A 12,479-nucleotide genomic window follows, 5' to 3' on the forward strand; every position below is an offset into this window, starting at 1 on the left:
TCCTTCCAGGAAGGGGGAGCAACAGTACCACGTGCTGCCTCCAAAATGGAACTCTCTTTTAAACAAGGCTCCATTTGGAAGGAGGATGACCTAGCTAGATAAACGCCCTCACAATTATGTTTGGCGAATGTCTCTGCTGTGGGCTTTCATTTGAACATTTCTTCAAGCATCCAGCATGTGTGTGAAAATGAGTTTTAGGTGGGTTCTGACCCCAATTCCCACTTTTGTCTTCCATTTTTGGTAGGGTGTAATTGCATGTTCTGAAAAACAGGTTTCCTAAAATTAATTACTAGCTTTGCTTGTGCTTATGCTTACACAAGCGCATTAATAAAGGTATTCTACCTATAGAAGAATTTCAAGCTAAGTGTTTACTACCTCTCTTTTAATCACCTGTCCAAATCCTTGGATGTATTGCCTCTCACCCCCATCCATCGGTACAAGGCGTGATCACCTGTTTAATTTGCTTTAAATCTTGCACCAGTACTTCATTTATTCATTAAAGGAGAGAATTAGTTATTGTGAATGTATACACTCAAATCTAATCTTTGGGGGGAGCAATCCTGTGGCTGCTAGACACTGCCTAGACGGCCATAGGATTTTTAGGTTTCTGGGAACCGCACTCTGAACCGCACAAGTTTCTGGGAACCCCTTGTAGCCGGGGTGGTTCTTTCTGCTGCTGCTTCCGCACTCATAAATGGAGCACAGAGAGGGCGAAAACGGGGTGTTCCTGGGGACGGGGAGGGGAGGGGAGGAGACTGTGGAAGCTGTTTTAGAAGCTTCCTGTCTGGTCTCCAGGCCCCTTTTCTCCCCAAAGCTGCAGCTAGACACCCAAAAACACCCATCTAGCAGCAAATGCAGGGCGGCTGGAGCACGGAGGAGAGGATCCTCTCCGTGCTCTGTCTGCCCTGCATTGGATAAGTGTCAGCCTCCGAGTTTAGAGGCTGACATTTATCTCCATAGGATTGTGCTCTTAGGCACTGAAGCCCCTCTGCTGCTTAATAGTTTGAGGTAGTATTTCTAGAAAGGCAGGACCATGCAGATTACAGCACCAATATGATAAAGAATATAATTCCTCTTTCAAAATAAACTTGTCTAAATTAAATTGACCCTCATTAAGGGAAAATAAAGTAGCAGTACAAAGGTCTGTTGTTTGGTGGCTAAAGCTGGCTCAGTTTGTATTTGGATACAAAATAATAGTAAACCCCAGGCTTTCCTGTGAGAGGAAAAAATCTGCTTAAGATTTGAATGTTGGGACACTCAGTCCTAGCAAAATTCCAGTGTCTGTGATTAATGGAACCTAATTTGTGCATATAATTTCTGTTGCATAAATGATTCACTTCTCTTCTTGGATCTAACAGTATTGTGAAGTGTTGCTAACAGAGGTAAGTTCTGTTCTCGGTTTTGCACCTGTTAAGTAGATGCTTTTCTGCAGCTTGGTACAGATACTCCTGTGCTTATGAAACAAGTTGTCAATTCAGCCTTTTTAACAAAGATTGCTGTGAACATGCTAATATACTTTCATACAGTTGCACTAGACCAAATCCTGTTTCTTTGGGAAACATTTGTAAAATGAATATTAAAATGTTATAAAACTCTTTGGGTAAAAAATAGTTTGTTTTATTTATAAATGCACTTCACTGAACTTTTATTCTGGCATTTCACACTTTGTTTTGGGAAGGAATATGAAGTTATCGGTCTCCTGTAGTGAACAGCATTAAAGTTTTATGTGTTTTGAGCACAATGGTGGTTTCTGTGTTTGTATTCCACCCTTCCTTCCTCCAAAGAACTGAGTAGTACTTGTAGCCTCACAACAATTCCTCAGAGGTTGGTTAGGTTGAGTGTACTTCATAGTGAGCAAGGACTTGTGTTTCCCGTGTCCAACCACAGACATAGGCTCTCTGGTTAGGTTAAAAGATCAAATTGCTACCGTCATTAGCTCTTTAAGTACTTCCTACTCTGTAAGCTGGAGTTGCTTTTGTGGGGCCTTGTATAGAGCTTTGTTAATAGATTATGCTTTTACTCTGAACGTTACATATCATCAGCCTGGACTTCAGGGAGATCTTTCTGCTGCTCTGTAGCGATTTGATTGCATGTTAAGGAAAGTTGTTTACATGCAGGAGTTCCAAGCACTATGAATAACTTAAAGGCAGTCCTGAGAGCCACAAAGCAAAAGTGTTCTTCCAAGATCCATGCTGAAAAGGATAATCCTGGTGGCTTTGATTGGCAAAGTAAGACTGATCTGTTATTTTAATAATGTAATAGCTGGTGAAAATCAGAACCACTTAGGTGCTGTTTATATGATGCAGTATCTATGCAGTCGTATTGATTTCATTCACATCAGCTAAATGCTCGGAGGTAGGGCAGGAGCCATAGTTCAGTGGTAGAGCACATTAGAGGTTTTGACGCTTTGCAGTAGAGTGGAGTGATGGTGATTGAAGAGGCCGGTTGTTTCTCTTCTGAACAAAAGTCAGCAAATAAATACAAGAAATACTAGGTCAAATGTAAAATGTTCCTGTGTTTCTGGTAGAGCTGACTAGCAAGCTTGCACGATCCGTTTACTCAAAGTTAACTCAAATCTAAAAATGTTTGCCTTGAATATGGTAGTCCACAAAAGCTGTATCAAAGGTATTTTCTTCTTGAACTCGCATACCTTTTTGGTCTAGTTTTCATTTTGGTTGGCTTTGTTACACTAGTAGGAACTATATTCCTTTGAAGTCTAGAGTAGCTTACACAAGGGTTCAGATAGTCCCCCATCTAGATACTGACCAGACTAAGACAGGTTTTGCTTTAATAATGCATCAGCATCATGTGCTTTCAGTCCATACTCTATTGTGGGTAGTTCTTGGAAAAAGTTGCAGAATCTCCTGTATAGAGGGGGAACAATGTAAGGTAGATTCCTATTTGTCTGTGCTTTGCTCATTACATTTCATCATGGATACAAATTCTGGAAAGTCTGCAATTTCTGGAAAAATCTGCTGCAGTATATTGTAAGACAGCCTCTCATCTTATCTGTTTGACAATGGTGACTGGCTGTGTGTTTCATTTATTTGTAATGCCCATATCATTGCAGTGTTAAACATGAATGCAAACTGTTGTTTTCCTTTTATCCACAGAGTCTCGCTGTGATAAAGATATGGATACTCTTAGCGGTTATGCTATGTGCCTTCCTAACCTTACTAGGCTACATTTTGTTGAACATCGACCAATACTTTGTGTAGAGATTAAGGTGAGTTTGTCAGGAGCTTTACCATTTTTAAAATGCAAACACTGAATAACTGCATTGGCATTGCAGTTCAGCTTCTTTGATTTGATTAGCTGAATAAATTGAAAAGTGTTAAAGAAAGATGTACATTTTATTTATTTATTTATTTATTTTATTGATTTATATACCAATTACCATATTTAAACATCTCTAAGAAGTTTACAAGATAATTTAAATACATTAAAATATATAAGATACATTATATAATGTATACAAAATATACATTAAAATATATAAGAATTGCTAAAATATTTATATAAAACATTGATAAAACATTAAAACCAATACACCATAATTAACATTAAATTAACAATTAAATTGTTGGATCCTATTTAAGTGCATGTTCTTGCCTGTGTTTAGTAACCACCATTTACTAAATGTAAGAATAAAGAGAATCTTCTATATGCCCCTATTTCTGTGGTCAAGTTAACTGACATCTTTGGCCAGGACTTGCCATAATTTCACCTCTTGAAGCTATCTTTCTCTGCTGCGTCACTGTTTAACTGCTTGAAAATTGGGAGCCTGGAGTCTCCTTAAAGTGCAGAGAATATGAATAGTGGATAATGTCTCTGTCAGAGGCACAGTTAAATGGTAACTAGAGATAAAAGGTGAAATTATGTTTTATTTCAATTCTTTAAAATTATATGAACTTTTGAATCCTCACATTTTTCAGTCATAGATATTAAGAGCTAAACCAACAATATAGACTCTGTATTATGCCCATGATGATGGCTGCTCTTGTCCAAATGGAGGTAGGAGCTGACAGGACCACAGAGAGTGATTTTGATCCGGAAGAAAGTTTTCCTCCTTAATTATACAAAATATGTTTATAAATAACCTCTTTTGTTTCTTGGGCATTTGCTCAAAAAATTTCAAATTTGAGAACTGAACAACTGAGAATTGTGAAGTCATTCTAAAAAATCACTAGCTTTGTGTTGGATCTATTAAACATCAGTTTAATTCAGATTTATGGCCATACTAAGGGAGATATATCTTTGGGATGTACTGGAAATCATACAGGGTAGCTATATTAATGACAAAGCAAGAACAGAAATAGCTCTGACGTTTGTATGTATCGGTGGTGGTGGAGAGGTGGTGCAGAAAGGCCAGATTGGGGAAAAGGAGCCCTTGAAGGTTGCATTAGATGTGTTTCTGCATTTATAAATACAAGATGGAAGTGTGCACATACTTTAAATATATTTATTTATTCATTTCTGCAGCCCAAATGTGGATTCCTCCCTTTCTCCAGCCACGTTTCACAAGAGATAAAACACAAAGTGTGCCGTTATTGCATGCATCAACATCTAAAGGTAATGTCTAGTCTACTGGGCAGTGTGTGTTTCTTTTGTTAGTAGGATACTATGGTAGAATTAATAATCCATCTTGGGTGCAATCCGCAAAGCAATTAATCTTGTAGGAGCTATTGAGAATAATGCCTGTGGCTTGCTTTGGTGGAAATGTTTTGAGGAGATTGGCTGTATCTTAGCTCCTTTATCTATTCCTTTAGGGAAACACGTTCTTAACAGAGGATTTTGTTTTGGGTAATTCAGATTTGATTAGTCCTTTTGTGAGTGCCATTATGACAAAAATGTATGGAAAACACATCCTAGAAATTTACTGGGGCAGTTTGCGCATAACATGGGTTTAAACAAACCATGTGCTGTTGGAGACCAGCGGGGAAGAGTGAATATGATGTCTGCAGTGCGCCAGCCACTTCTGCTATTAATCAACAACCTACAATTGGAAGTGCTTTTTAAGTAACAACAAACCAGGGGTTAACTGCTGGCTTGTTTAGCCCCTAAACAACCCATTGATACATGTTTAGACATTACACTCAACAACCTTTGTGGGAGCCTATTGTGGGTTGTTGAGTAAAAGTGCAAGTGGCATGTGTGCGAGATGCAGCGTGCTTGCTCGCTCCCACTCATGCATGATAACCCATGGGTTATTATGTGTGAATTAGGTCACTGGCTGAGTTAGCACGTAATGCTAAAGTAGGATTTAGTGTTCCATGCATGAATTCCTGCAAGCCTGAGCAAAGCCTTGAGCTTGCAGGCTCCCTATTCTGGCAAGGAGGAGAAATAAACTATGATTCAGTTTCACTTTCCCCGATTCCTGGCTTGTCATTATATATGAACCTGGAATTATGGTTTGAAACAAATTCTAATCAATTGCTAAAAAAGTCAGCAACTAACACTGGCTTGTTTAACAAGCTAGAGTTGATTTTAAAACACAATTCCTAGTTCATATGTAACTACAAGCCATGAATCAGAGAAAGTGAAGCTGAATCATAGTTTGTTCTTTCTTCCGGCTGTGCAGGGGGAGGGGAGGGGGGAAGTGTGGGAGCCAGAGACTTTGCTTGGGTTCACAGAAGCTTGTGCATGTAATGCTAAATCTTGGCTTAGTGTTGCATCCAAACCAGGCCGCTTGTCAAAAGAACATTAGTGTAATTTGAACTACTTCTTCACTATTAATTTTTCCAATGAGAAACATTTGAATTTAATTGGAGAAGATTCTCTAGATCTCTTTAAGTACATGCAGCCGGAAAACAACCCCCTTTTTTAGTTGTGTGGGGCCTTTTACTCATGTAAAACTCCTCCACGTTTCAGTGGAAATAGGGGGAAATAAAATATGGGTCATGGGTCTTAACATTAACAAGGGAGTTTACATGATTGTAGAGTAAATTTGGTCATCACCTAACTTGAAATAGCATGGCATATGCTTGATATCCAAAAGGTTCTGGAAATGGAATGAGCTGGTCATAAATGTGCTCTAGAAGTAAGTGAATAGATAGTTGGGACTTGCCCTTGAACTCATATATGTTGTGTGTTAATAGGTAGCAAAAGGAAAGTGGAAACGGCCAAGCAAATACTGTCCTCTAGATCTCTTCTCAGGGTAAGAAAGTAATGTTTTATATTTTATGTATCTTCTGAGTTCAGTTTTTATTACTACTATTGTTAGTAATTACTACTTTTTATTTACAGCTACTGTTGAAGGTCTTACAAGTGCTATATGAAACCCAAGGACACTCTTCCTAGTTTGAAAATTTTCCATCTGTTGGTCATGATAGAGCTCTGTGATGGGCTCTGACAAGGCTGTGGAAAGGGGCAAATAACATGGAATAAGAGTGACAGTTAAGGGTGACTTCAGAAAAGCTTTGCTGAAGAAGTGGGTCTGTGGAAGATGGCTTCCAAGTAGGCTGTGGAGTCATAGGGACACAGAGTGAGAAGTAGAAGGCAAAGGCAGATGAAACCAAATTAGCTAGTGCAAATTGGAGAGAGCAGGAATATTTTAATGTTTACTTTGTCACATTTCTCAATTAAAATATTCCAACTTGGTTTTCCCTTTAGAAATAAACAGCGAATGCACTTTGCCTTGAGAAGCCTATTACAGGAGGCACAGAATAACTTAAAAATATTTAAGGTAAGATGCTTTGAAAACTGCAGGAGGCTTTTGGTTCCCACCCAGAATATCTCTCTCCTTATATCCTTTTGCTAGTGTGCTTGGCCAGGCATCAGTTCCTGGGTAATCAGCAGCCAGTCCCACAGACTTAAATACTAGTAATTCAAAGATCCACATTTTATTGGGCAAATATTGGATACATAGTGATGCTGCTAGAAATGTGCCTCTTCATTTCACTCCCAGAAGATAATTCGGTATTAAAGACCTTGATGTGAAGTTGAAAGGGGAAACAATTGTAGAGATAAACACGAAAAATGCTTCTGTGGAATAAGTGCAAATGTGGGTCTTTACATTTGAATAGAAATGTGAAAAATTAATGATGGATCTAATTGGGGAGATATTGGGCTGGCTTGGATGGAATGTTAAACCGTAGTGTAGTGTTACAGGAATGAACCACAGTGAGCCTCTGGCTCCCCCCTCCTCTGGCGTAGTTGCAAGGAGTTTGGAAAGTTTTGCTTCCTTTTTCATTCACCACAGGTTGCTGTGTTGTCCAAACCTGGACAAACTAAGTAATTTTAACTGTGGTTAGTTGAGACGAGCCAACTTCAAATTACAATTTATAAAAATGGTTTATTCCCACTAACAACTACTGAGATTAACCTGTTTATGGTTCAGGAAACATGCTAAACTGTAGTTAATTTAAAATGGATGTGGAAGCTTCTAATCTCTTCATTGTGCTGGAAGCGGGGAGCGTGTGAGCTCGTTCTCGTAGCACTAAACTATGGTTTACCATTGCATTTGGACACAGCCACTATTTTCAAATCTCATTATCAACCAAAGATGAACACCAGTACAGGGCTGCACATGCTGTGTCCTAAAAACTGAATATTTTGCGTCATGCAAACCTTAATCCTGGAAATTTTCATGTTTTGCACAACTTATTCTGATTTTGCTAATCATGAGAGGGGCTATGCAGATTATTCAGAAAGAGCTATGCAGGTTAATGAAGCCTCTATTGAGCAATAGAAATACTTCTTAGTCCCCCCACCTCCAAATACTGAGATATCACCAGCCACTGCCTGCACATTTTTATGACTTTTTTTTTGTAGACTTAGGATTGAAATGCACTTAAGTATTTTAAATAAAAGATGCAGAATGCTGAATTCTGCATGGGCATGGTGCAGCTCTGGGATTGTGGAATATATGAGCCTGCCTTCCTCTGCTGAATGTCTTTATTTTTTGGGCTTTTTTTTTGGTAAGCTGGTAATGTGTTCAGTTGAAAGCATGTATATTTAGTATAGCTATAAAATTAAGTTTTAAACAAACCTTAAATTTAATCATATGCCTTGTACTGACTTATCAAATGATTCTGAAGAAAAGCATAACAAAAGGGGAAAAGGCCAACTTCTAAATATTACTGAACAAACTAATTCACTGATGTCAGTGGCTGTCTTTCCATTTAATTAAGAGGTTTATTGTGTTTGGTATAAACAATTTTTTTGTATAACAGAAGCTAAGCTTTTCCTGCATGACTTATAATCAGTAGTAGCCCATGTAGCTATGAAATAAACCTTTTGTTTTAACTGTTATCTGATTGTTTGTATCTTGTCTCTCAGAGCTCAGGCTGGAACTGTGTGTGGCAGCAGACCTAGGTCTGAAAAAACAGGTTGCTTCCAAACAGTTAAAAAGTGGCAGGGGCTGTGATTTGGATGAGGAAAAATGTGGGGGCATGGCTGTTTAACCGCTAGCTGGGGTTTCCAGTTGGGTTTGCTATGGCTAGAGGAGAAAGGGACAAATAGGAAGTGGTGAGCAGAGCAAGGTGTAAGCAATCCTTCCCTGCCTGCTGCTTTCCCTTTCTAAATCATGTGCTTCTCCTGCCTCTTTTCAGCTGTTTGGCTACCCAGGTTTCCAGACCTGGAACTGCTGTGACAGTTTAGCCTATGACTTGCCCAGTATTGCTCAGTGAGAATTTGATCTTGAGTTTCCCATCTTAAAACTCAGCTTTCAAACCACCCCACCACAAGACACAAGTGTGCAAAATGTACTAAAATGAAGTATTTTAAATACAGTGCTGCAGGTATTAATTCTTTTTCCTTCCTGTTACAGAATGGTGAACTAATTTATGGTTGTAAAGATAATGAGGACTCTCTCTCTGATTTGAATGAACTTACTCGCCATCTGAAGCCTTTCTTTTTTCCTTCAAATGGCCTGGTTAGTGGGCCCCATTGTACAAGGACTGTACTGAAAGAATTGATTCATGTAATAACAATGACTCTACTGAGTAGCACGGATATCTGCAAAGCAGGTGATATGAAGACTATTCCTTCCTCACAAGGAAGAAGTTACTGTGAAGCTAGTGCTTTCAGTAAAGAGCTAGTAAGAAATGGTAAGAATTTTCTGGCTTTCAACTGCCTACCTAGAAATTGAATACAACTCGATATATGTTGCTGGCTGTTTGCATGGTGGGTGGTGCATTCGATTGCAAGTCATCTCATCCCGATCTCTTTGCTCCCCAACAATGCACTGTTAAAAAAAATTACTTTTCTGATTTGCTTAACTAAAGAAAGAAATTGAAAGACATCGACTTCATCAGCCAAGATTTGGCGGCTTGTTTCAGTAAACCACAGTTAAGACTAACCAGTTTGTTCAAGTTCAGATATAATGCTAATCAGCAGTTAGATAAAATGGAAGTGAAAGCATCTGGTTTCCTCTTTATGGCTTTACTGGATGAAGAGAAGGGAGTGGGAAGTTAATGAGCCTGAGGCTTGTTCATATAACATTAAATCGTAATTTAGCATTATGTCCAAATGCACTCGTAGTTGAAACACGTGGTGGGAGATCGTGCTGCCTGGTATTAAGTTGAAACTGAAGAATCCCTGTGCACATATAGCTGTAAGTAGGGATGTGCAAACACCCCCCAGCTTGGGTTCTCTGGGTGCCCGCTGAAGCACCGCCACTGCTTGCCCCCCTCAGACCTGCACTCAAGCCCCCACGAGTTCAGCGAGTTGCCCGCACTCACCCCACGCCCGTCTGGCGAGCACCCACCTTTTTTTTTTAACAGAACAAAGGGAGTTTTAAAAAATGCACATATTTACATTTGCACCATTTGGGGCCGGGAAAGCTTAATATGCACAATATTGAAGGCATTATGTGCTTGCCGGATGGGTTGCAGTGGGTCTGGGGGGTGCGAAAAGGCGCAAGCGAGGGCAGGGGCTTGGTGGGTGCGGTCTGGGGGTAGTGGGTGGGGAGGGTGGATTCCCGGACCCAGTCAGGTGTCCGTGACATCCCTAGCTGTAAGTGTGATCAGGAACTCTGGTGCAGCCATAGATCCTGATCATGTGTGCAAGCCCTACGTGCATAGGGCCTGTTCTGACTTTCAAACCAATGTACGATAGTGTGTGTGTGCATGCTGCATGAAGGGTGAGGGAGGGGCAAGAGCATGCTGAGCAAGTCCTTATGAATTTGAGCTTGTGGAGCGGAGTGTAAAAATAGGGCTCATGAGTACAGAATAGGTACACACACATCAGCTTGCAATTTTCCAGGGTGATAAATAAGCATCTTTCCAGTACTGAATATTGCTACTTTTCCCTCTAGTTTTTTTCTTACTGTTTACTCAGATAATTAAAATGTTTCATTATGTTCCTTCTAATAAATACATGTTTTCTTATGGCATAAACAAAATTGACTTGACTTGAATATTTTTTTAAAAGGTTAATGTATATATGTTAGTATAGAAAATGTAAAACTAGTTTTTGACATTCCACTTCTCCAGGTAGGCAAAACTTAGTTTCTCCAGGCCCATGATTTTGCTTTCAAAACAGTTAATGGAATACAGTACTATTAACAAATCTGTAAGTGAATCTCCTTCTGTTTATACATAACAGAAGATTTTAAAGATGTATATGATTAAACAATCAGTTAAAAAAAATGGCCCGTTTCGTCAGTACTCTGTCTCCTAAATAGCCTTAGAAGAAAATTAATTATTTCTGAAACTGCTAAAATCTTTTCTTAGAATTGACTTCCACAAATATTGTACAGTTTTAGGCTTTGCATTTTAAAATGTGCTATTTGGATTAGGTTAATCTCCATAGATTTTCCTTTAATATGGGGAGCAGTAAATGTCAAATGTTGCTGTTTGTTCCTTTGGAAAGTTTCAAACTAGAACAGAGCATTGAATTGCAGTGCCTTTTTGTTTCTTTTTTTTTAAGTTTTGAAAAGCATGGTTGTGTAATGTGCTTAATCCTTCCCTGCTGTAGTGTTTTTCCTCTCCTACTTGTGATCAGAGAGATTTATATATGTTTTGTCAAGCAGATTTGAATGCATACTTTACTTTCAGGTAAAAATAAAATGGAGACCTCTGGCCTGCCCAGGGGATGCCTCCTCTACAAAACGCTTCAGGCTCAGATGCTGGATATGCTGGATATTGAGGGCGTTTATCCTTTGTATAACAGAGTAGAGCAATACTTGGAAGAGTTTCCCAAAGAGAGGTAAGGCACTGTGGTGCTTTGTTTTCAGCTCGGCAAGATGGGATAGAAATAACATAGTCTACTGAGCGACGTAGAACATTGCTGCTAAACACTCATTAAGGGTGCAATCCTATGCATGTTTAGGCAGAAAAAAGTTCAACTCCCAGCATGCCCCAGCCAGCCATTTTGTTTGGGTATGCTGGGAGTTGTAGGACTTTTATCTGTTTACACATGCATTAGGGTTTTCAGAACTTAGACTGCCTGTTCAGATGATATGAAGAGCCTCGTGTGGCGCAGAGTGGTAGGCGGCAGTATTGCAACCAAAACTCTCCCCACGACCTGAGTTTGATCCCAGTGGAAGCTGGGTCTCGGGTAGCTGGCTCAGGTCGACTCAGCCTTCCATCCTTGCAAGGTAGGTGAAATGAGTACCCAGCTTGCTGGGGGAAAGGTAGTCACGACTGGGGAAGGCAATGGCAAACCACTCCGCTACAGTCTGCCAAGAAAACGCCAGCGTAAGCAGGTGTCCCTCTAGGGATCAGCAATGACTTGGTGTATACACAAGAGGAACTTTTCTTTTTTTTCAGATGATATATTCCACTTTGAGGCTGGGGAGCAGGCCTTGTGGTCTCTCACTACTTTGCTATAGTAGAAGCAATCAACCAAACTGGGAAGATACTACATTTATTTGTTCATAAGGTCTCTCTGCCCATGTGAGAAGCATTTTGATGTCATTCGGTGTACAGTGTTGGTGATAATGTAATAGGCTCTGGCTTGTCTCCATTCTGTGTCCAGAAGTTATATTCCAGAACTGTTGAAGTTATCCACTCTTCACTAACTCAAATGCCACACTGCCATTATTAGTAAATAATGCAGCATCCCAGACTTTTGCCATAGTAACTAGGATCTAAGGGCCTCTATCGGTAAATGCTAAGAGAAAATGGGAAGTTGATAGCTCCTACCAGAAAATAGCTTTTTGGACAGAAGCAGTTCAACCAGGCTGTTACTGTTAGCAGCCTTTGATAAATCTATTCTTTAAAGTTTGTCTAATGCTTCTAAACTATTTTATACTTGCAATCACTGCTTCTTGTGAATTGATGTCTATGCAGTAGAAATATTATTGTATATTCAGAACCTGCTACCAAGTCCATCTTATTGAATGAGTGCAAGTTCTTGTGCGTGGAGAAACTTTTCATTGATCTCTCCTTACTGTTCACAATTTTCTAAGTCTATCATGCCCTCACTTGCTTTTTTTCTAAGAAAAAACTGTTTTAGTGGGTTTTCATTCATAAGTCATCTTCCATTCTTTTTTTTTGGCAGGTATGTTAAGGCAAACAATATTGGTTCTGCCT

General features: G+C 39.5%; 1 protein-coding gene across 6 annotated transcripts in view; it reads left to right on the forward strand.

The window, feature by feature from the left end:
• IPPK (inositol-pentakisphosphate 2-kinase) overlaps nt 1-12,479 on the forward strand; it is a 45,439-nt gene that overhangs the window by 25,105 nt on the left and 7,855 nt on the right. For 5 of the 6 annotated variants that reach the window (XR_014788509.1, XR_014788508.1, XM_084839837.1 and 2 more), the window contains 6 exons: nt 3,114-3,226; nt 4,483-4,572; nt 6,099-6,157; nt 6,613-6,685; nt 8,771-9,050; nt 11,001-11,151. Coding sequence is in view for 4 of the 6 variants with exons in the window: in XM_084839837.1 (XP_084695963.1) it covers nt 3,114-3,226; nt 4,483-4,572; nt 6,099-6,157; nt 6,613-6,685; nt 8,771-9,050; nt 11,001-11,151 (766 nt within the window). In the remaining 2 variants the exon portion in view is untranslated. Of the gene's footprint in view, nt 1-2,042; nt 2,229-3,113; nt 3,227-4,482; nt 4,573-6,098; nt 6,158-6,612; nt 6,686-8,770; nt 9,051-11,000; nt 11,152-12,479 lie in introns of those variants that run through there. The other variant, XM_084839840.1, reaches the window with a different exon arrangement.

The sequence above is a fragment of the Heloderma suspectum genome, chromosome 2 (genome assembly GCF_057233095.1).
Source record: "Heloderma suspectum isolate Gila_16-S chromosome 2, 16-S_ref, whole genome shotgun sequence".
Taxonomy (NCBI): Eukaryota; Metazoa; Chordata; class Lepidosauria; order Squamata; family Helodermatidae; genus Heloderma; species Heloderma suspectum.